The sequence below is a fragment of the Pseudophryne corroboree genome, chromosome 10, assembly GCF_028390025.1.
Source record: "Pseudophryne corroboree isolate aPseCor3 chromosome 10, aPseCor3.hap2, whole genome shotgun sequence".
NCBI lineage: Eukaryota > Metazoa > Chordata > Amphibia > Anura > Myobatrachidae > Pseudophryne > Pseudophryne corroboree.
The window spans coordinates 86,637,915-86,663,383 of NC_086453.1; the positions used below are offsets into that span (position 1 = coordinate 86,637,915).

The 25,469-nt window shown below is 48.4% G+C and overlaps 1 protein-coding gene across 1 annotated transcript in view; it reads left to right on the forward strand.

The window, feature by feature from the left end:
- Positions 1-527: 527 nt before the first annotated feature.
- Positions 528-25,469, forward strand: part of NOSIP (nitric oxide synthase interacting protein) — a 46,270-nt gene continuing 21,328 nt past the window's right edge. Inside the window, exons 1-2 of the mRNA XM_063941718.1 lie at positions 528-665; positions 12,518-12,705. Of these exons, the coding sequence (XP_063797788.1) occupies positions 528-665; positions 12,518-12,705 (326 nt within the window). The remainder of the gene's footprint in view (positions 666-12,517; positions 12,706-25,469) is intronic.

The following is a 25,469-nucleotide window of genomic DNA, read 5'->3' on the forward strand; positions in this document are numbered from 1 at the left end:
ACAAGTCTTTTGATTGACAAGCCCTGGAGTGCCGCTGATTTCTTCCTGTATATATATATATATATATATATATATATATATATATATCACACCTTAGTAACAATTTTACTGAGTCGTGCAAGTGTCTGTCTTTGTTTATTGTGTTGTCTGTCTGCATAATGAGTACGGCACCAGCAAAGACTAAAAAATAAGTTTTACTGCAATGTCTGTACACGAATCTACCACATGTTCAGTATGTTTTGTAGGTTTCCACTCCGGAACCCGGTTTCATTCCTATGTTAAGCAAATGTAATGGCTGGGTTGCAATTAGAATTGGCCGCCGTTCGACACGAGCGGCAAGATCGGAGTCTCGGATGAGACCGCCAAATCTAACGGAGGAGTCTCAGCCGTTGCAAAGGTCCAACTTCACTTTGGCAGACATTGATAATGACCAGTGCGTCAGTCTCTGAAGTTTACAGAGACTAACGAGCCTCTAACAAAACTACAGAGATCTCCAATGGGGTTCTTATTTAGGATATCTTAATAAGATGTTAGTAGAAACACAAAATAACCGAATAACCGGTTCTATACCTTCTACTTACCCTTTTCCACAAAGTGACATCTACATTGGAGAATCCGCCATTGGTGGATTCGTCTGTGTCAAACCTTATAAAGACCCTTCAGACGTAAGATAGATTTGGGTCACTAAGGCGCTCTTTGTATGGGAACAATGACGATCACGTTATACTTATCGTTAATCAAATCTGAGAAGCTGCTGAGTATCTATGTACAGCTTCTGCTGCCGGCTGTTAGCTCGCTTCTCGCTTTTCATCGTCGCTAGTTACAGCACGACAAGTACTCTGGCTGCGCTCTTGGCAAGCGGAGTCAGAGGTCAAAAGAACGGTGGCCAGAAGTTGTTTGGTCCTAAATTGGACAAATGCATTTATCAGGCCAAGGCGGGGGGGGGGGGGGGGGGGGGGGGGGGGGGAGGGAGGAGGGAGAGTCTAGTTTCCTGCCATTGCCTCCACCGGTACCAAGACGGAAATACTCTGGTCCGGCGTTCAAAGCCTTTAGGCTTCAGTCCTTTCAAGGCTGTGGTAGAGAAACAGCCACGCCTTGTAACGCCAGGGCGCTAAAGTCACCAACAAGCCAGTGGCTTGACGGGCTCCCAGGCCATCTCGGATTTCCAATTGTGGGAGCGCGCCTTCAGACGTTACATTTGCCGGGATTCCAGACATCCACTGATGGATGTATCCGCTATTTAGTGTTAAAAGAAAGCTGTCTCCCGCCACTGCGCTTTTTCAAGACAGGGACTGCCTCTGTCGGACGACAAGAAGGCGTTTTGGCAGATTGCCATTCAGTCTCTGCTGGATTCAGCAGTTTTTAATTCCAGCCCTGGTACACCAACAAGGTCAGGGTTATTATTCCCGTCTGTTTGTGGTACTGAAGCCGGAGGGCTCCGTCCCAGTCTCAATCAGTAAGTCACTTACTACAGATTGCAGATGGAATTTCTGCGGTCAGTAATTGCAGATTTGGAGCCACAAGATTGCATGATTGCGCTTGATCTCAAGGATGCGTACTTACATTCCGATTTGGTCACCTCATCAGAGGTTCTTGCGTTTTGCAATACGCCACAACCATTAACAGGGCTCTACCGTTTGGCCTCTCGTCAGCGCCTAGGGTATTCACCAAAGTGATGTCTGTGATGATAGCTCATCTCAGATCCCTGGCAGTGACAATCGTTCCGTACTTAGACGATCTGCTCATAAAAGCTCCGTCTCAACAGATGCTCCTCCAACTTGCGCTGCTAACGTACACCACGGTTGGAGTGTCAACTTCAAGAAATCGCATCTAATTCCGTCTCAACGACTTCAATTCCTAGGTATGATTCTCGATACGGTAAATCAAAGAATTTACCTACTACAACAGAAAGTACAGATTATTCGCCATCTGGTACAATTAGTGCTCAAGCCACGCACACTCTCTGTACATTTGTGTATTCGCCTATTAGGAACAATGGTGGTGGCTTTCGAAGCGCTTCAGTTCAGAAGATTTCACTCGCGTCCATTTCAACAGCATGTGCTCGCACAGTGGTCGGCCTCGCGTCTGCAGATTCCCCACAGGGTGAGGTTGTCTGCAAGGGCGAGGGTGTCTCTACTCTGGGGCTGAAGGTACACAATTTAACCGCAGGCGGCGGCTGGAATTGAATAATTGTAACGGCGAACGTGAGTCTCAGAGGTTGGGGAGCTGTAGTTCAAAATTGTCAGCGACAGGGTCTCTGGGCGGATCATGACAGATTGCTGTCTATAAATGTCCTGGAACTCCGCGCAATTTACAATGCACTACGACAAGCGGTACACATGCTTCCCTCTCAGACTGTCCAAGTGCAGTCAGACAACACGACGGCAGTCGCATACATCAACAACCAAGGAGGAACGAGAAGCCGCATGGCAATGCGGGAAGTAGCTCGAATCCTCATTTGGCCAGAATACCACCAGGTGATATTGTCGGCAGGGTTCATTCCGGGAGTGGACAACTGGGAGGCGGATTATCTCAGCCGTCGGGATTTTCATCCAGGAGAATGGGCATTAAATCCAGAGGTGTTTCAAATGTTGGTCCACAGGTGGGGTTACCCTCAGGTGGACCTGATGGCATCTCGCCACAATTACCAAACGCCCCAGTATGTGTCCAGAACGAGAGATCCAAGGGCAGTGGCGGTGGATGCTCTCACAATCGCGTGGCCGTACAGCCTCGTGTATCTGTTTCCACCGTTTCGGCTGCTCTCTCGGTTGCTAAAACGGATCAAAAGAGAGTCCGTCACAGTCATACTAGTGGTGCCTCATTGGTCTCGGAGAGCTTGGTTCTCGGATCTCCGCGGACTACTTGCAGACGATCCTTGGCCGCTCCTACTACGTCCAGACCTGTTACAACAGGGTCCGTTCTTTTACCCCGATTTAGCGCGGCTGCGTTTGACGGGGTGGCTGTTGAGACCGCCCTCTTAAGAAGAGAGGGCATTACAGTATCGGTTATACCAACCATGTTAGGAGCTAGGAAGCCGGTTACGGCAGCTCATTATTACAGAATTTGGCGTGCCTATATAGGTTGGGGTAAAGCTCGGAAGTTTCCGACATCATCTTTCAAGTTATCCCGTCTTTTGTTATTTCTACAGACGGGGTTAGACGGAGGACTGCGTTTATCTACACTAAAGGTGCAGGTATCTGCGTTGTCAATTTATTTATTTTCAAAGACGATTGGCTCTATTGCCGTCGCTACACACTTTTCTACAAGGTGTCCTCAGAGTACAGCCTCCATTCATTCCACCTACAGCGCCATGGGACTCGAATCTGGTTTTAGATTTCTTACAGTCTTCATATTTTGAACCCTTACAGCAAGTGAATATTAAGTTTCTCACTTGGAAAACAATTTTTCTTCTAGCCTTAGCTTTGGCAAGGCATGTTTCAGATTTGGGTTCTTTGTCATGCAAGCCACCGTATTTGGTGTTTCATGATGACGGAGCGGAACTTCGGACGAATCCCGCTTTCTTACCAAAGGTAGTGTCATCTTTTCACATCAATCAACCAATAGTAGTTCCTGTGTTAACAGCACATTCTGGAACTCTGGATGTGGTACGCGCATTACGCGTTTATGTATCCCGAACGTCTACAGTTCGTAAGACGGATACGTTGTTTGTTTTCTATGATGCTGCCAAGATGGGTTGGCCAGTTTCTAAGCAGACCTTATCCAGATGGATAAAACTGACTATACGTCAGGCTTACCTTAATGCTAGGTTACAGCCGCATACATCAGTAACAGCTCATTCCACACGTTCTGTGGGAACTTCATGGGCAGCTGGTCGTGGAGCTTCTACGACGCAGCTTTGCCGTGCGGCTACATGGTCTTCAGTGCACACGTTTTGTGCGCTTTTACAAGTTTGATACGTTTTGCGGCATCACGGGGGAAGCTTTGGTACGTCCCAAGAGTACTCCAGTGACCCCTAGTGGATGAAAAAGAAAATAGGATTTTGGTACTTACCAGGTAAATCCTTTTCTTTGAATCCATAGGGGGCACTGGACGCCCACCCAGAGCAGTTTTACCTGGTTTGTGGTAAGCTCAGGGGATCTTATGGTAACACATTTTCACCGACTGGTTCAAATTTTCTAGTTCTATCGGTTATACTGTTTCGTTGTCAGTTACGTTGTGTCAACTTTATGGTTGTCCGTGATGTTATAGGTAATTCTCCATTGTCAACCTCTCTATCGCTCCTGTTCGGCTCAGTAAAAAACACTGAGGTACTCTGGGAGTATGGAGGGGAGGAGTGTTACTGAATTTGAATATTCAGTGCCCTGTTCCTGCGGAAGTCGTCCATATCCCAAGAGTACTCCAGTGCCCCCTATGGATTCAAAGAAAAGGATTTACCTGGTAAGTACCAAAATCCTATTTTTTTGTTTAGTTTTCTCCGTACAGTGACCGGGAACCCCAGTTAGTGCACCGTGTCCCCTCACATGGCGAGCGATCAGGCAAGGTTACTATTCCCAATTGTAGTCCGCATGGACCGTTCGGTATGAAAAAGGTCAAAAAAATGTAAACCATTTTTTCAAAAACTCATGTCGACCTTTTGACCTGTTGACCTAGTTACTGCCGACTTAGTTACTGTCGACCTAGAGACCGGATCCCGTTTTTTGTATGCCCAAGACTTTTATTGGCTATGGTATTCATTACAGGGGGATTAATGAGCCCTTGGCTAGCAGAATAGTTTTCATGAATAGGAGCATAGAGTTTAGACCCTTTTTCCCTGCATGATATTGCAGCATATGTACTCTGTGAAAATATATTCTAATAAAAGATTTGTCATTTTCACTCAGAAAAGTTTTAGCTTTACAGAACCCAAATATACAGTAACTTCAGAGTAAATGCCAAAGTTATCTCTTTTCTACTTCATCCGCATAAACCAAAGATCCAGAATTGCTCTTCCAATGACGTCACATGACACAGGCCTGCAATAAAATTAGTAAATAGTATTTAACAAGTGTAATGGTTTTGAGTAGTGATCTATAAATGAGTCAGCATTAAACAGTATGTGAAGAGGAGGTGAAATCTGTAACTGGAAATGCAGCTGCAAGATGACCTGAAACACTCACTCACTTGTGAGTTCATTTTTTTCACCTCTGGTTTCCACTGGCCAGACACTTCCAAATGCTTGCCAATCCCCTGGACGGAAGTCTTGCTTATTGTTCGGTTTAATCTGTATTCCTGAAATTGTCTCCCGCTACTTTTTTGTTTCTTCCTGTGTTCTAATTTTGGAACCTACTCTCGGGTTCATACTTTCTCTGACGTCCTAGTGGATGCTGGGGACTCCGTCAGGACCATGGGGAATAGCGGCTCCGCAGGAGACAGGGCACAAAAGTAAAAGCTTTAGGATCAGGTGGTGTGCACTGGCTCCTCCCCCTATGACCCTCCTCCAAGCCTCAGTTAGATTTTTGTGCCCGGCCGAGAAGGGTGCAATCTAGGTGGCTCTCCTAAAGAGCTGCTTAGAGTAAAAGTTTTGTTAGGTTTTTTATTTTCAGTGAGTCCTGCTGGCAACAGGCTCACTGCATCGAGGGACTTAGGGGAGAGAATTTCAACTCCCCTGCGTGCAGGATGGATTGGCTTCTTAGGCTACTGGACACCATTAGCTCCAGAGGGAGTCGGAACACAGGTCTCACCCTGGGGTTCGTCCCGGAGCCGCGCCGCCGACCCCCTTGCAGATGCCGAAAAGTGAAGAGGTCCAGAAACCGGCGGCAGAAGACTTTTCAGTCTTCATAAGGTAGCGCACAGCACTGCAGCTGTGCGCCATTGTTGTCAGCACACTTCATAGCAACGGTCACTGAAGGTGCAGGGCGCTGGGGGGGGCGCCCTGGGCAGCAATGATAGTACCTTATTCTGGCTAAAAATACATCACATATAGCCCCTGGGGGCTATATGGATGTATTTAACCCCTGCCAGGTCTCAGAAAAACGGGAGAAGAAGCCCGCCGAAAAGGGGGCGGGGCCTATTCTCCTCAGCACACAGCGCCATTTTCCCTCACAGAAATGCTGGTGGGAAGGCTCCCAGGCTCTCCCCTGCACTGCACTACAGAAACAGGGTTAAAACAGAGAGGGGGGGCACTTATTTGGCGATATGACTATATATATTAAAATGCTATAAGGGAAAAACACTTATATAAAGGTTGTCCCTGTATAATTATAGCGTTTTTGGTGTGTGCTGGCAAACTCTCCCTCTGTCTCCCCAAAGGGCTAGTGGGGTCCTGTCCTCTATCAGAGCATTCCCTGTGTGTGTGCTGTGTGTCGGTACGTGTGTGTCGACATGTATGAGGACGATGTTGGTGAGGAGGCGGAGCAATTGCCTGTAATGGTGATGTCACTCTCTAGGGAGTCGACACCGGAATGGATGGCTTATTTAAGGAATTACGTGATAATGTCAACACGCTGCAAGGTCGGTTGACGACATGAGACGGCCGGCAAACCAATTAGTACCTGTCCAGGCGTCTCAAACACCGTCAGGGGCGTTAAAACGTCCTTTTACCTCAGTCGGTCGACACAGACACAGACACGGACACTGACTCCAGTGTCGACGGTGAAGAAACAAACGTATTTTCCTTTAGGGCCACACGTTACTTGTTAAGGGCAATGAAGGAGGTGTTACATATTTCTGATACTACAAGTACCACAAAAAAGGGTATTCTGTGGAGTGTGAAAAAACTACCTGTAGTTTTTCCTGAATCAGATAAATTAAATGAAGTGTGTGATGATGCGTGGGTTTCCCCCGATAGAAAATTATTGGCGGTATACCCTTTCCCGCCAGAAGTTAGGGCGCGTTGGGAAACACCCCTTAGGGTGGATAAGGCGCTCACACGCTTATCAAAACAAGTGGCGGTACCGTCTCCAGATAGGGCCGCCCTCAAGGAGCCAGCTGATAGGAGGCTGGAAAATATCCTAAAAAGTATATACACACATACTGGTGTTATACTGCGACCAGCGATCGCCTCAGCCTGGATGTGCAGCGCTGGGGTGGCTTGGTCGGATTCCCTGACTGAAAATATTGATACCCTTGACAGGGACAGTATTTTATTGACTATAGAGCATTTAAAGGATGCATTTCTATATATGCGAGATGCACAGAGGGATATTTGCACTCTGGCATCAAGAGTAAGTGCGATGTCCATATCTGCCAGAAGTTGTTTATGGACACGACAGTGGTCAGGTGATGCAGATTCCAAACGGCACATGGAAGTATTGCCGTATAAAGGAGAAAAAGACAACGTCTTTTCAGCCTCAGTCCTTTCGTCCCCATAAGGGCAAGCGGGCAAAAGGCCAGTCATATCTGCCATGGGATAGAGGAAAGGGAAGAAGACTGCAGCAGGCAGCCCATTCCCAGAAACAGAAGCCCTCCACCGCTTCTGCCAAGTCCTCAGCATGACGCTGGGGCCGTACAAGCGGACTCGGGTGCGGTGGGGGGGGGTCGTCTCAAGAGTTTCAGCACGCAGTGGGCTCACTCGCAAGTGGACCCCTGGATCCTACAAGTAGTATCCCAGGGGTACAGATTGGAGATTCGAGACGTCTCCCCCTCGCAGGTTCCTGAAGTCTGCTTTACCAACGTCTCCCTCCGACAGGGAGGCAGTAGTGGAAACAATTCACAAGCTGTATTCCCAGCAGGTGATAATCAAAGTACCCCTCCTACAACAAGGAAAGGGGTATTATTCCACACTATATTGTGGTACTGAAGCCAGACGGCTCGGTGAGACCTATTCTAAATCTGAAATAGTTGAACACTTACATACAAAGGTTCAAATCAAGATGGAGTCACTCAGAGCAGTGATAGCGAACCAGGAAGAAGGGGACTATATGGTGTCCCGGGACATCAGGGATGCTTACCTCCATGTCCCAATTTGCCCTTCTCACCAAGGGTACCTCAGGTTCGTGGTACAGAACTGTCACTATCCGTTTCAGACGCTGCCGGTTGGATTGTCCACGGCACCCCGGGTCCTTACCAAGGTAATGGCCGAAATGATGATTCTTCTTCAAAGAAAATGGACGATCTCCTGATAGGGGCAAGGTCCAGAGAACAGTTGGAGGTCGGAGTAGCACTATCTCAAGTAGTTCTACGACAGCACGGGTGGATTCTAAATATTCCAAAACCGCAGCTGTTTCCGACGACACGTCTGCTGTTCCTAGGGATGATTCTGGACACAGTCCAGAAAAAGGTGTTTCTCCCGGAGAAGAAAGCCAGGGAGTTATCCGAGCTAGTCAGGAACCTCCTAAAACCAGGAAAAGTGTCAGTGCATCATTGCACAAGGGTCCTGGGAAAAATGGTGGCTTCTTACGAAGCGATTCCATTCGGTAGATTTCACGCAAGAACTTTTCAGTGGGATCTGCTGGAAAAATGGTCCGGATCGCATCTTCAGATGCATCAGCGGATAACCCTGTCTCCAAGGACAAGGGTGTTTCTTCTGCGGTGGCTGCAGAGTGCTCATCTACTAAAGGGCCGCAGATTCGGCATTCAGGACTGGGTCCTGGTGACCACGGATGCCAGCCTGAGAGGCTGGGGAGCAGTCACACAGGGAAAAAATTTCCAGGGAGTGTGATCAAGTCTGGAGACATCTCTCCACATAAATATACTGGAGCTAAGGGCAATTTACAATGTTCTCAGCTTAGCAAGACCTCTGCTTCAAGGTCAGCCGGTATTGATCCAGTGGGACAACATCACGGCAGTCGCCCACGTAAACAGACAGGGCGGCACAAGAAGCAGGAGGGCAATGGCAGAAACTGCAAGGATTCTTCGCTGGGCGAAAAATCATGTGATAGCACTGTCAGCAGTGTTCATTCCGGGAGTGGACAACTGGGAAGCGGACTTCCTCAGCAGGCACGACCTCCACCCGGGAGAGTGGGGACTTCATCGGGAAGTATTCCACATGATTGTGAACCGTTGGGAAAGACCAAAGGTGGACATGATGGCGTCCCGCCTGAACAAAAAACTGGACAGGTATTGCGCCAGGTCAAGAGACCCTCAAGCAATATCTGTGGACGTTCTGGTAACACCGTGGGTGTACCAGTCGGTGTATGTGTTCCCTCCTCTGCTTCTCATAACCAAGGTACTGAGAATTATAAGACGTAGAGGAGTAAGAACTATACGCGTGGCTCCGGATTGGCCAAGAAGGACGTGGCACCCGGAACTTCAAGAAATGCTCACAGAGGACTCATGGCCTCTGCCGCTAAGAAGGGACTTGCTTCAGCTAGTACCAGGTCTGTTCCAAGACTTACCGCGGCTGCGTTTGACGGCATGGCGGTGGAACGCCAGATCCTAAGGGAAAAAGGCATTCCGGAAGAGGTCATTCCTACCCTGGTGAAAGCCAGGAAGGAGGTGACCGCAAAACATTATCACCACATGTGGCGAAAATATGTTGCGTGGTGTGAGGCCAGGAAGGCCCCACGAAGAAATTTCAACTCGGTCGATTCCTGCATTTCCTGCAAACAGGAGTGTCTATGGGCCTCAAATTGGGGTCCATTAAGGTTCAAATTTCGGCCCTGTCAATTTTCTTCCAGAAAGAATTGGCTTCAGTTCCTGAAGTCCAGAAGTTTGTCAAGGGAGTATTGCATATACAACCCCCTTTTTGTGCCTCCAGTGGCACTGTGGGATCTCAACGTAGTTCTGGGATTCCTCAAATCACATTTTAAACCACTCAAATCTGTGGATTTGAAATATCTCACATGAAAGGTGACCATGCTGTTGGCCCTGGCCTCGGCCAGGCGAGTGTCAGAATTGGCGGCTTTGTCTCACAAAAGCCATATCTGATTGTCCATTCGGACAGGGCAGAGCTGCGGACTCGTCCCCAGTTTCTTCCTAAGGTGGTGTCAGCGTTTCACCTGAACCAGCTTATTGTGGTACCTGCGGCTACTAGGGACTTGGAGGACTCCAAGTTGCTAGATGTTGTCAGGGCCCTGAAAATATAGGTTTCCAGGACGGCTGGAGTCAGGAAAACTGACTTGCTGTTATCCTGTATGCACCCAACAAACTGGGTGCTCTTGCTTCTAAGCAGACGATTGCTCGTTGGATTTGTAGCACATTTCAACTTGCACATTCTGTGGCAGGCCTGCCACAGCCTAAATCTGTCAAGGCCCATTCCACAAGGAAGGTGGGCTCATCCTGGGCGGCTGCCCGAGGGGTCTCGGCATTACAACTCTGCCGAGCAGCTACGTGGTCGGGGGAGAACACGTTTGTAAAATTCTACAAATTTGATACCCTGGCTAAAGAGGACCTGGAGTTCTCTCATTCGGTGCTGCAGAGTCATCCGCACTCTCCCGCCCGTTTGGGAGCTTTGGTATAATCCCCATGGTCCTGACGGAGTCCCCAGCATCCACTAGGACGTCAGAGAAAATAAGATTTTACTTACCGATAAATCTATTTCTCGTAGTCCGTAGTGGATGCTGGGCGCCCATCCCAAGTGCGGATTGTCTGCAATACTTGTACATAGTTATTGTTACAAAAATCGGGTTATTATTGTTGTGAGCCATCTTTTCAGAGGCTCCGCTGTTATCATGCTGTTAACTGGGTTCAGATCACAAGTTGTACGGTGTGATTGGTGTGGCTGGTATGAGTCTTACCCGGGATTCAAAATCCTTCCTTATTGTGTACGCTCGTCCGGGCACAGTATCCTAACTGAGGCTTGGAGGAGGGTCATAGGGGGAGGAGCCAGTGCACACCACCTGATCCTAAAGCTTTTACTTTTGTGCCCTGTCTCCTGCGGAGCCGCTATTCCCCATGGTCCTGACGGAGTCCCCAGCATCCACTACGGACTACGAGAAATAGATTTATCGGTAAGTAAAATCTTATTTTTTGTATTTATTCACTCTATAATAACTAGGTAAACAGCGCTGTGCAACGAATGTTAGTGGCAAGTGTTTGCATTGTGTTGCTACTGAATCCTGGCTTTTTCCATAATCTACATGCCAATACAGCTGGCTGCGTTCCTTTCTAGCTCCCTCTGTTGTATGTGTATAGGTTTGTAGTGTAATATGTAAACCACGCAAATTAAGAATTTAGGGGGTTATCCGCGACCGCAGTAACCCCATTGGCACTAGTGCGCACGCACAGGTCCCGTCCTGCACGATCTAATCACGTTGGCTGTAAATGCGTCTTTCTGATTGACAGGCGGAGGCGTTCGCGGGGCGGCTGCATGGCGTCACACACAGCCGCTCAGATCAAGAAAATGGCAGTGCGCTGTCTGCATATGCAGTTAGCTGCAGCTGCAGGGGGTCGCCCACAGTTGCTACGACTACAATTAAATTGCAGTCGCTGGGCAGGCCATTTAGCATGCTGGGCGGCCTTGCCCTGCGATGGGTGGCCTACAGTAGGCAATAGGATTGCACATTCTGCTTTTTAGCAGAATCTGCAATCCTTACTTAGTAACCCCCTTAGTTCTTTATACATAAACCTGAAGTTCTGATTCCTGCAGAAAGCATTAGATTGGAAATGAATCTACTGCTGTCACATGAGTTTTGTTTTTAGGAAAATCAAAGAGGGTAGTAAAGGCGTTTTCTGTTGTTGTGTTTAAATTCCGCAGCAAACAAATTCAACTAGACTTAAACCATTTAGTTTCCTGACTGACGCAGACTCCTTTTACTAATTAGTCTTTCAACTGAATTTTTTCATTGTCAATCATACAGCAGTTGATGCTGATGTGTACTGTAGCCTATGTGTGTGCATTTTATAGTACAGCCCGCCCCCATCCAAAATTCACCTTTTGCAGGCTTTGTACATTGTACAACGCGTCCTTTCCTTTGTTTTAGTGTCGAGCTATTAAAAGAAAAAAAAAGTAAAAAAAAAACCCCTATTGTGACACGTTATCAGATATAGGTTAGTTTGGAGAGTAGGTAGAGTGTACATCTAGCTGGTTCGTATTTCAAGAGCTTTCTAGACAAATTGCCCAAATACCTAAACATGCTTTTTTACCCCTGCAGTTTATAACACTTTGCAAGTATTAACCAACTTCTGGAAGTAGATCAAATCCGTATTTAATCTGGCAAATCCACCTTCACCTACCAAATTACCATTACTGTAACCATCTACCTGAGACCGTTATAGTTAGCACCTGTCTAGGATCCATCCAGACTTCTGTCATTCGGTTCCATAAGTGTGTTTGTCATCTTAATGCCTTCTGTCTATGACAGTGGTTCCCAAACGCGGTCCTCAATGCTCCCCCAACTGTCCAGGTTTTAAGGATATATGCTTAGGCACAGGTGACTTAATTAGTACCTCAGTCAATTTGATTATACCATCTGTGCACAAGCAGGGATAATCATTAAAACCTGGACTGCTGAGGAGCCTTGAAGACCACATTTGGGAGCCCCTGGTCTATATCCAAGTCAGAATTTTTTTCTGATATATTTAGGACACACTTGAAACGGTAAAATACCCAATACAGAGACTAATGTGCCATTTACACATCATTGTACTATGTATTTATAAAGTATGTGCTATGCTGACTCTTCTTCATTTGTTACAGGACAAGACCGTTTACTGCCCTATGAGCGGGAGGCCTCTGAAGATGAAAGACTTGGTTACTGTGAAGTTCACTCTGGTAGATGCGGCGGTGGATCGCGTGGGTCTCATAAATCGGCAGGACCGATACGTGTGTGCAGTGACACGAGACATGCTGGGGAACTCTGTACCATGTGCCGTCCTGCGGCCCTCGTAAGTCTGACTAAGGGAGTCTTCTTATTTCTCTATCGTCCTAGTGGATGCTGGGGTTCCTGAAAGGACCATGGGGAATAGCGGCTCCGCAGGAGACAGGGCACAAAAAGTAAAGCTTTTCCGATCAGGTGGTGTGCACTGGCTCCTCCCCCTATGACCCTCCTCCAGACTCCAGTTAGATTTTTGTGCCCGGCCGAGAAGGGTGCAATCTAGGTGGCTCTCCTAAAGAGCTGCTTAGAGAAAGTTTAGCTAGGTTTTTTATTTTACAGTGATTCCTGCTGGCAACAGGATCACTGCAGCGAGGGACTGAGGGGAGAAGGAGTCAACTCACCTGCGTGCAGGATGGATTGGCTTCTTGGCTACTGGACATCAAGCTCCAGAGGGACGATCACAGGTACAGCCTGGATGGTCACCGGAGCCGCGCCGCCGGCCCCCTTGCAGATGCTGAAGTCAGAAGAGGTCCAGAATCGGCGGCTGAAGACTCCTGCAGTCTTCTAAAGGTAGCGCACAGCACTGCAGCTGTGCGCCATTTTCCTCTCAGCACACTTCACACGGCAGTCACTGAGGGTGCAGGGCGCTGGGAGGGGGGCGCCCTGGGAGGCAAATGAGTACCTATAAAGGCTAAAAATACCTCACATATAGCCCTAGAGGCTATATGGAGATATTTAACCCCTGCCTGATTTCTCTAAATAGCGGGAGACGAGCCCGCCGGAAAAGGGGCGGGGCCTATCTCCTCAGCACACGGCGCCATTTCCTCTCACAGCTCCGCTGGTCAGGACGGCTCCCAAGTCTCTCCCCTGCACTGCACTACAGAAACAGGGTAAAACAGAGAGGGGGGGGCACATTTATGGCGATATTTTGATATAACAAAGCAGCTATAGGGGAGCACTTATTATAAGGCTATCCCTGATATATATATAGCGCTTTTGGTGTGTGCTGGTAAACTCTCCCTCTGTCTCCCCAAAGGGCTAGTGGGTCCTGTCTTCATTAGGAGCATTCCCTGTGTGTCTGCTGTGTGTCGGTACGTGTGTGTCGACATGTATGAGGACGATATTGGTGTGGAGGCGGAGCAATTGCCAAATATGGGGATGTCACCTCCTAGGGGGTCGACACCAGAATGGATGCCTTTATTTATGGAACTACGGGATAGTGTCAACACGCTAAAGCAGTCGTTTGACGACATGAGACGGCCGGACAATCAATTAGTGCCTGTCCAGGCGACTCAAACACCGTCAGGGGCTGTGAAACGCCCTTTGCCTCAGTCGGTCGACACAGACCCAGACACAGGCGATGACTCCAGTGGTGACGGTGACGAATCAACCGTATTTTCCAGTAGGGCCACACGTTATATGATTTTGGCAATGAAGGAGGCGTTACATTTAGCTGATACTACAGGTACCACTAAACAGGGTATTATGTGGGGTATGAAAAAACTACCTATAGTTTTTCCTGAATCAGAAGAACTAAATGACGTGTGTAATGAAGCGTGGGTTGCCCCTGATAAAAAGCTGATAATTTCAAAGAAATTATTGGCATTATACCCTTTCCCGCCAGAGGTTAGGGAGCGCTGGGAAACACCTCCTAGGGTGGACAAGGCGCTAACACGCTTATCTAAACAAGTGGCGTTACCCTCTCCTGAGACGGCCGCACTTAAAGATCCATCAGATAGGAGGATGGAAAATATCCAAAAAAGTATATACACACATGCAGGTGTTATACTACGACCAGCTGTAGCAACTGCCTGGATGGGCAGTGCGGGGGTAGTTTGGTCAGAGTCCCTGATTGAAAATATTGATACCCTGGACAGGGACAATATTTTACTGTCGTTAGAACAAATAAAGGATGCATTTCTTTATATGCGTGATGCACAGAGGGATATATGCACACTGGCATCACGGGTAAGTGCTATGTCCATTTCGGCCAGAAGAGCTTTATGGACGCGACAGTGGACAGGCGATGCGGATTCAAAACGGCATATGGAAGTTTTGCCGTGTAAGGGGGAGGAGTTATTTGGAGTCGGTCTATCAGATTTGGTGGCCACGGCTACAGCCGGGAAATCCACCTTTCTACCTCAAGTCACTCCCCAACAGAAAAAGGCACCGACTTTTCAACCGCAGCCCTTTCGTTCCTTTAAAAATAAGAGAGCAAAGGGCTATTCATATCTGCCACGAGGCAAAGGTCGAGGGAAGAGACAGCAACACGCAGCTCCTTCCCAGGATCAGAAGCCCTCCCCGGCTTCTACAAAAGCCTCAGCATGACGCTGGGGCTTCTCAAGCGGACTCGGGGACGGTGGGGGGTCGTCTCAAAAATTACAGCGCGCAGTGGGCTCACTCGCAAGTAGATCCCTGGATCCTGCAGATAATATCTCAGGGATACAGGTTGGAATTAGAGACAGATCCACCTCGCCGTTTCCTGAAGTCTGCTTTACCAACGTCCCCCTCCGAAAGGGAGACGGTGTTGGAAGCCATTCACAAGCTGTACTCTCAGCAGGTGATAGTCAAGGTACCTCTTCTGCAACAAGGGAAGGGGTATTATTCCACTCTTTTTGTGGTACCGAAGCCGGATGGCTCGGTAAGGCCTATTCTAAATCTGAAGTCCTTGAACCTGTACATAAAGAAGTTCAAGTTCAAAATGGAGTCACTCAGAGCAGTGATAGCGAACCTGGAAGAGGGGGACTTTATGGTATCCTTGGACATCAAGGATGCGTATCTCCACGTTCCAATTTACCCCTCACACCAGGGGTACCTCAGGTTCGTTGTACAAAACTGTCACTATCAGTTTCAGACGCTGCCGTTCGGATTGTCCACGGCACCTCGGATCTTTACAAAGGTAATGGCCGAGATGATGATTCTTCTTCGAAGAAAAGGCGTATTAATTATCCCATACTTGGACGATCTCCTAATAAGGGCGAGGTCCAGAGAACAGCTAGAGATGGGATTAGCACTGTCTCAAGAAGTGCTAAAACAGCACGGGTGGATTCTGAATATTCCAAAATCCCAGTTAATGCCGACAACTCGTCTGCTGTTCCTAGGGATGATTCTGGACACGGTTCAGAAAAAGGTTTTTCTCCCGGAGGAAAAAGCCAAGGAGTTATCCGAGCTTGTCAGGAACCTCCTAAAACCAGGAAAGGTGTCTGTACATCAATGCACAAGAGTCCTGGGAAAAATGGTGGCTTCTTACGAAGCGATTCCATTCGGCAGATTCCACGCAAGAATTTTCCAAAGGGATCTGTTGGACAAATGGTCAGGGTCACATCTTCAGATGCACCTACGGATAACCCTGTCTCCAAGGACAAGGGTGTCTCTTCTGTGGTGGTTGCAGAGTGCTCATCTATTGGAGGGCCGCAGATTCGGCATACAGGATTGGATCCTGGTGACCACGGACGCCAGCCTGAGAGGCTGGGGAGCAGTCACACAAGGAAGAAACTTCCAGGGAGTATGGACGAGCCTGGAAACGTCTCTTCACATAAACATTCTGGAACTAAGAGCAATATACAATGCTCTAAACCAGGCAGAACCTCTGCTTCAGGGAAAACCGGTGTTGATCCAGTCGGACAACATCACGGCAGTCGCCCATGTGAACAAACAGGGCGGCACAAGAAGCAGGAGTGCAATGGCAGAAGCTGCAAGGATTCTTCGCTGGGCAGAGAATCATGTGATAGCACTGTCAGCAGTGTTCATCCCGGGAGTGGACAACTGGGAAGCAGACTTCCTCAGCAGACACGATCTTCACCCGGGAGAGTGGGGACTTCATCCAGAAGTCTTCCACATGCTGGTAACCCGTTGGGAAAGACCAATGGTGGACATGATGGCGTCTCGCCTCAACAAAAAACTGGACAGGTATTGCGCCAGGTCAAGAGATCCGCAGGCAATAGCTGTGGACGCGCTGGTAACGCCTTGGGTGTACCAGTCGGTGTATGTGTTTCCTCCTCTGCCTCTCATACCAAAAGTATTGAGAATTATACGGCAAAGAGGCGTAAGAACGATACTAGTGGTTCCGGATTGGCCAAGGAGGACTTGGTACCCGGAACTTCAAGAGATGATCACGGAAGATCCGTGGCCTCTACCTCTAAGGAGGGACTTGCTTCAGCAGGGTCCCTGTCTGTTTCAAGACTTACCGCGGCTGCGTTTGACGGCATGGCGGTTGAACGCCGGATCCTAAAGGAAAAAGGCATGCCGGAAGAAGTCATTCCTACTTTGATTAAAGCAAGGAAGGAAGTAACCGTGCAACATTATCACCGAATTTGGCGAAAATATGTTGCGTGGTGCGAAGATCGGAGTGCTCCGACGGAGGAATTTCAACTGGGTCGATTCCTACATTTCCTGCAATCAGGATTGTCAATGGGTCTCAAATTGGGATCTATTAAGGTTCAAATTTCGGCCCTGTCGATTTTCTTTCAAAAAGAATTGGCTTCAGTCCCTGAAGTCCAGACCTTTGTTAAGGGAGTGCTGCATATACAGCCTCCTGTGGTGCCTCCAGTGGCACCGTGGGATCTCAATGTGGTTTTGGACTTCCTAAAATCTCATTGGTTTGAACCACTAAAAAAGGTGGATTTGAAATATCTCACATGGAAAGTGACCATGCTTCTAGCCCTGGCTTCTGCCAGGAGAGTGTCAGAATTGGCAGCTTTATCTTACAAAAGCCCATATCTGATTTTCCATTCGGACAGGGCAGAACTGCGGACTCGTCCGCATTTTCTCCCTAAGGTGGTGTCAGCATTTCATCTGAACCAGCCTATTGTAGTGCCTGCGGCTACAAGTGACTTGGAGGACTCCAAGTTACTGGACGTTGTCAGAGCATTAAAAATATATATTGCAAGGACAGCTGGAGTCAGAAAATCTGACTCGTTGTTTATATTGTATGCACCCAACAAGATGGGTGCTCCTGCGTCTAAGCAGACGATTGCTCGTTGGATCTGTAGCACAATCCAACTTGCACATTCTGTGGCAGGCCTGCCACAGCCTAAATCTGTAAAGGCCCACTCCACAAGGAAGGTGGGCTCATCTTGGGCGGCTGCCCGAGGGGTCTCGGCATTACAACTTTGCCGAGCAGCTACGTGGTCAGGGGAGAACACGTTTGTAAAATTTTACAAATTTGATACTCTGGCTAAGGAGGACCTGGAGTTCTCTCATTCGGTGCTGCAGAGTCATCCGCACTCTCCCGCCCGTTTGGGAGCTTTGGTATAATCCCCATGGTCCTTTCAGGAACCCCAGCATCCACTAGGACGATAGAGAAAATAAGATTTTACTTACCGATAAATCTATTTCTCGGAGTCCGTAGTGGATGCTGGGCGCCCATCCCAAGTGCGGATTATCTGCATAAATTGTACATAGTTATTGTTAACTAATTCGGGTTATTGTTGAAGGAAGCCATCTTTCAGAGGCTCCGCTGTTATCATACTGTTAACTGGGTTTAGATCACAAGTTGTACGGTGTGATTGGTGTGGCTGGTATGAGTCTTACCCGGGATTCAAAATCCTCCCTTATTGTGTACGCTCGTCCGGGCACAGTACCTAACTGGAGTCTGGAGGAGGGTCATAGGGGGAGGAGCCAGTGCACACCACCTGATCGGAAAAGCTTTACTTTTTGTGCCCTGTCTCCTGCGGAGCCGCTATTCCCCATGGTCCTTTCAGGAACCCCAGCATCCACTACGGACTCCGAGAAATAGATTTATCGGTAAGTAAAATCTTATTTTTTTCTGCTTCCTGAACGACTAAAGTTCACATGATTAAAATACTTGAAATGTCCTTACAATAGTTATTGTAATAAGACGGCAGGATTTACATGACCTGTTACATGTCCTGGCAGCTGTATATGGACAGTAGCAATGCATCGGCTAGTTACAGTGCTGTGGATTTATGTGACCTGGCAGCTGTATACGGACAGTAGCAATGCATCGGCTAGTTACACAGTGCTGTGGATTTATGTGTCCTGGCGGCTGTATACCGACAGTAGCAATGCATCGGCTAGTTACACAGTGCTGTGGATTTATGTGGCCTGGCAGCTGTATATGGACAGTAGCAATGCATCGGCTAGTTACACAGTGCTGTGGATTTGTGACCTGGCAGCTGTATACAGACAGTAGCAATGCATAGGCTAGTTACACAGTGCTGTGGATTTATGTGACCTGGCAGCTGTATACGGACAGTAGCAATGCATCGGCTAGTTACACAGTGCTGTGGATTTATGTGTCCTGGCAGCTGTATACGGACAGTAGCAATGTATCGGCTAGTTACACAGTGCTGTGGATTTGTGACCTGGCAGCTGTATACAGACAGTAGCAATGCATAGGCTAGTTACACAGTGCTGTGGATTTATGTGACCTGGCAGCTGTATACGGACAGTAGCAATGCATCGGCTAGTTACACAGTGCTGTGGATTTATGTGACCTGGCAGCTGTATATGGACAGTAGCAATGCATCGGCTAGTTACACAGTGCTGTGGATTTATGTGACCTGGCGGCTGTATACCGACAGTAGCAATGCATCGGCTAGTTACACAGTGCTGTGGATTTGTGACCTGGCAGCTGTATACAGACAGTAGCAATGCATAGGCTAGTTACACAGTGCTGTGGATTTATGTGACCTGGCAGCTGTATACGGACAGTAGCAATGCATCGGCTAGTTACACAGTGCTGTGGATTTATGTGACCTGGCAGCTGTATATGGACAGTAGCAATGCATCGGCTAGTTACACAGTGCTGTGGATTTATGTGACCTGGCAGCTGTATATGGACAGTAGCAATGCATCGGCTAGTTACACAGTGCTGTGGATTTATGTGTCCTGGCAGCTGTATATGGACAGTAGCAATGCATAGGCTAGTTACACAATGCTGTGGATTTGTGACCTGGCAGCTGTATACGGACAGTAGCAATGCATAGGCTAGTTACACAGTGCTGTGGATTTATGTGACCTGGCAGCTGTATACAGACAGTAGCAATGCATAGGCTAGTTACACAGTGCTGTGGATTTGTGACCTGGCAGCTGTATACAGACAGTAGCAATGCATAGGCTAGTTACACAGTGCTGTGGATTTATGTGACCTGGCAGCTGTATACGGACAGTAGCAATGCATCGGCTAGTTACACAGTGCTGTGGATTTATGTGACCTGACAGCTGTATACGGACAGTAGCAATGCATAGGCTAGTTACACAGTGCTGTGGATTTATGTGACCTGGCAGCTGTATACGGACATTAGCAATGCATCGGCTAGTTACACAGTGCTGTGGATTTATGTGACCTGGCAGCTGTATACGGACAGTAGCAATGCATCGGATAGTTACACTGTGCTGTGGATTTATGCGGCCTGGCAGCTGTATACAGACAGCTAGTTGCAGTTCTGTGGATTTGTGCGGCCTGGCAGCTGTATACAGATGGTAGCAATACACCAGCTAGTTGTAGTGCTGTGGATTTATGTGGCCTGGTGGCTGTATACGGACAGTAGCAATGCATCGGCTAGTTGCAGTTCTGTGGATTTGTGCGGCCTGGCAGCTGTATACAGATGGTAGCAATACACCAGCTAGTTGTAGTGCTGTGGATTTATGTGGCCTGGCAACTGACTGACTGGAGAGTTCTTCATTTCCCTGCACATCTGCATTTCATAAAAGCTGATCTATTACATTTCCAGAGGGTTGGTATACTGTCCCCCTAGGAGACAAAATATTGACCAAAAGCAGGCTCTGCTTTCATTAACTTTGCTGCTGATTGATGTAGTCCGTATTATAGACCAGTATGAGGTGACCCGTATTTCTTGTGCAGCTATATTATGACTATGTAGGTTGCCTGTTCTGCTATATATATATATATATATATATATATATATATATATATATATATATATATATATATATATATATATATATATATATATATAATTTCTCTGACGTCCTAAGTGGATGCTGGGACTCCGTAAGGACCATGGGGAATAGCGGCTCCGCAGGAGACTGGGCACAACTATAAAGAAAGCTTTAGGTCTAACGGGTGTGCACTGGCTCCTCCCACTATGACCCTCCTCCAGACTTCAGTTAGAATCTTGTGCCCGGCTGAGCTGGATGCACACTAGGGGCTCTCCTAAGCTCCTAGAAAGAAAGTATATTTAGGTTTTTTATTTTACAGTGGGATCTGCTGGCAACAGACTCACTGCAGCGAGGGACTAAGGGGAGAAGAAGCGAACCTACCTAACTGGTGGTAGCTTGGGCTTCTTAGGCTACTGGACACCATTAGCTCCAGAGGGATCGAACACAGGACCCGACCTCGATCGTTCGGTCCCGGAGCCGCGCCGCCGGCCCCCTTACAGAACCAGAAGCAAGAAGTGTTCCGGAAAATCGGCGGCAGAAGACTTCTGTCTTCAACAAGGTAGCGCACAGCACTGCAGCTGTGCGCCATTGCTCCTCATGCACACCTCACACTCCGGTCACTGATGGGTGCAGGGCGCTGGGGGGGGCGCCCTGAGGGCAATATAATACACCTTGGCTGGCAAATCTACACCATATATAGTCAGGAAGGCTATATAGGTGTAAAAATACCCCTGCCAGAATTCCAGAAAAAGCGGGAGAAGTCCGCCGGAAAAGGGGCGGGGCTATCTCCCTCAGCACACTGGCGCCATTTTTCCCTCACAGCTCCGCTGGAAGGACGCTCCCTGGCTCTCCCCTGCAGTGTCAGCTACATAAGGGTAAAAAAGAGAGGGGGGGCACTAAATTTAGGCACAGTGTGTATATATATATAATATAAGCAGCTATAAGGGAAAAAACACTCATTTATAGTGGGATCCCTGTGTTATATAGCGCTCTGGTGTGTGCTGGCATACTCTCTCTCTGTCTCCCCAAAGGGCTTTGTGGGGTTCTGTCCTCTGTCTGAGCATTCCCTGTGTGTATGCGGTGTGTCGGTACGGCTGTGTCGACATGTTTGATGAGGAGGCTTATGTGGAGGCGGAGCAGATGCCGATAAATGTGATGTCACCCCCTGCGGGGTTGACACCTGAGTGGATGGTTCTGTGGAAGGAATTACGCGACAGTGTCGACTCCTTGCATAAAAGGTTTGACGACATACCAAATATGGGACAGCCGGCTTCTCAGCCTGTGCCTGCCCAGGCGTCTCAAAAGCCATCAGGGGCTCTAAAACGCCCGCTACCTCAGATGGCAGACACAGATGTCGACACGAATACTGACTCCAGTGTCGACGACGATGAGACTAATGTAACTTCCAATAGGGCCACATGTTACATGATTGAGGCAATGAAAAATGTGTTGCACATTTCTGATGTTACCCCCGGTACCACAAAAAAGGGTATTATGTTTGGAGAGAGAAAACTACCAGTAGTTTTTCCTCCATCTGAGGAATTAAATGAAGTGTGTGAAGAAGCGTGGGCTTCCCCCGATAAGAAACTGGTAATTTCTAAAAGGTTACTAATGACGTACCCTTTCCCGCCAGAGGATAGGTCACGTTGGGAAACATCCCCTAGGGTGGATAAAGCGCTCACACGCTTGTCAAAAAAGGTGGCACTACCGTCTCCGGATACGGCCGCCCTAAAGGAGCCTGCTGATAGGAAGCAGGAGGCTATCCTGAAGTCTGTATATACACACACAGGTATTATACTGAGACCAGCTATTGCTTCAGCATGGATGTGCAGTGCTGCAGCTGCGTGGTCAGATTCCCTGTCGGAAAATATTGATACCCTAGACAGGGACACTATATTGCTAACCGTAGAGCATATTAAAGACGCAGTCTTATACATGAGAGATGCACAGAGGGATATTTGCCGGCTGGCATCTAAAATAAGTGCAATGTCCATTTCTGCCAGGAGAGGGTTATGGACTCGGCAGTGGACAGGAGATGCAGATTCTAAAAGGCACATGGAAGTTTTGCCTTATAAGGGTGAGGAGTTGTTCGGGGATGGTCTCTCGGACCTCGTTTCCACAGCAACAGCTGGGAAGTCTACATTTTTACCCCATGTTCCCTCACAGCCAAAGAAAGCACCGTATTATCAGGTACAGTCCTTTCGGCCCAATAAGGGCAAGCGGGTTAAAGGTGCGTCCTTTCTGCCCAGAGGCAGAGGTAGAGGGAAAAAGCTGCAGCATACAGCCAGTTCCCAGGAGCAAAAGTCCTCCCCCGCTTCCTCTAAGTCCACAGAAGGACGCTGGGGCTCCACAGGCGGAGCCAGGTACGGTGGGGGCCCATCTCAAAAATTTCAGCGATCAGTGGGCTCGCTCACGGGTGGATCCCTGGATCTTTCAAGTAGTATCTCAGGGGTACAAGCTGGAATTCGAGACGTCTCCCCCCCGCCGTTTCCTCAAATCTGCCTTGCCAACAACTCCCTCAGGCAGGGAGGCAGTGTTAGAGGCAATTCACAAGCTGTATTCCCAGCAGGTGATAGTAAAGGTGCCCCTACTTCAACAAGGACGGGGTTACTATTCCACAATGTTTGTGGTACCGAAACCGGACGGTTCGGTGAGACCCATTATAAATTTGAAATCCTTGAACACATATATAAAAAAAATTCAAGTTCAAGATGGAATCGCTCAGGGCGGTTATTGCAAGCCTGGACGAGGGGGATTACATGGTATCACTGGACATCAAGGATGCTTACCTGCATGTCCCCATTTACCATCCTCACCAGGAGTACCTCAGATTTGTGGTACAGGATTGTCATTACCAATTCCAGACGTTGCCGTTCGGTCTATCCACGGCTTCGAGGGTCTTTACCAAGGTAATGGCCGAAATGATGATACTCCTTCGAAAGAAGGGAGTTTTAATTATCCCGTACTTGGACGATCTCTTGATAAAGGCGAGGTCCAGGGAGCAGTTGTTGGTCGGGGTAGCACTATCTCGGGAGGTGCTACAACAGCATGGCTGGATTCTAAATATTCCAAAGTCACAGCTGGTCCCTACGACACGTCTACTGTTCCTAGGGATGGTTCTGGACACAGAACAAAAAAAAGTGTTTCTCCCGGAGGAGAAGGCCAAGGAGCTGTCATCTCTAGTCAGAGGCCTCCTAAAACCAAAACAGGTGTCGGTGCATCACTGCACGCGGATCCTGGGAAAAATGGTAGCTTCCTACGAAGCAATTCCATTCGGCAGGTTCCATGCAAGAACCTTTCAGTGGGACCTGTTGGACAAGTGGTCCGGATCGCATCTTCAGATGCATCGGCTGATAACCCGGTCTCCAAGGACCAGGGTGTCTCTGCTGTGGTGGCTGCAGAGTGCTCATCTTCAAGAGGGCCGCAGATTTGGCATACAGGACTGGGTCCTGGTGACCACGGATGCCAGCCTTCGAGGCTGGGGGGCAGTCACACAGGGAAGAAACTTCCAAGGACTATGGTCAAGTCAGGAGACTTCCCTGCACATAAATATTCTGGAGCTGAGGGCCATTTACAATGCCCTAAGTCAGGCAAAACCCCTGCTTCAAAACCAGCCGGTACTGATCCAGTCAGACAACATCACGGCGGTCGCCCATGTAAACCGACAGGGCGGCACGAGAAGCAGGACGGCGATGGCAGAAGCCACAAGGATTCTCCGATGGGCGGAAAATCACGTGTTAGCACTGTCAGCAGTGTTCATTCCGGGAGTGGACAACTGGGAAGCAGACTTCCTCAGCAGGCACGACCTCCACCCGGGAGAGTGGGGACTTCATCCAGAAGACTTCCAACTGATTGTAAACCGTTGGGAAAGGCCACAGGTGGACATGATGGCGTCCCGCCTAAACAAAAAGCTAGAAAGATATTGCGCCAGGTCAAGAGACTCGCAGGCAATAGCTGTGGACGCTCTAGTGACACCGTGGGTGTACCGGTCGGTTTATGTGTTCCCTCCTCTTCCTCTCATACCAAAGGTACTGAGGATAATAAGGAGAAGAGGAGTAAGAACTATACTCATTGTTCCGGATTGGCCAAGAAGAGCTTGGTACCCGGAACTTCAAGAAATGATGTCAGAGGACCCATGGCCTCTGCCGCTCAGACAGGACCTGCTGCAGCAGGGGCCCTGTCTGTTCCAAGACTTACCGCGGCTGCGTTTGACGGCATGGCGGTTGAACACCGGATCCTGAAGGAAAAGGGCATTCCGGAGGAAGTCATTCCTACGCTGATTAAAGCTAGGAAAGAAGTAACCGCAAACCATTATCACCGCATATGGCGAAAATATGTTGCGTGGTGTGAGGCCAGGAAGGCCCCAGCGGAGGAATTTCAGCTGGGCCGTTTCCTGCACTTCCTACAGTCAGGGGTGACTATGGGCCTAAAATTGGGTTCCATTAAGGTCCAGATTTCGGCTCTATCGATTTTCTTCCAGAGAGAACTGGCTTCACTACCTGAAGTTCAGACTTTTGTGAAGGGAGTGCTGCATATTCATCCCTCTTTTGTGCCTCCAGTGGCACCTTGGGATCTCAACGTGATGTTGAATTTCCTAAAGTCACATTGGTTTGAGCCACTTAAAACCGTGGAATTGAAATATCTCACGTGGAAAGTGGTCATGTTGTTGGCCTTGGCTTCGGCCAGGCGTGTATCAGAATTGGCGGCTTTGTCATGTAAAAGCCCTTATCTGATTTTCCATATGGATAGGGCAGAATTGAGGACTCGTCCCCAGTTTCTTCCTAAAGTGGTATCCGCTTTTCATCTAACCCAACCTATCGTGGTGCCTGTGGCTACTACAGACTTGGAGGCTTCCAAGTTGTTGGACGTAGTCAGGGCCCTGAAAATCTATGTTTCCAGGACAGCTGGAGTCAGAAAGACTGACTCGCTATTTATCCTGTATGCGCCCAACAAGTTGGGTGCACCTGC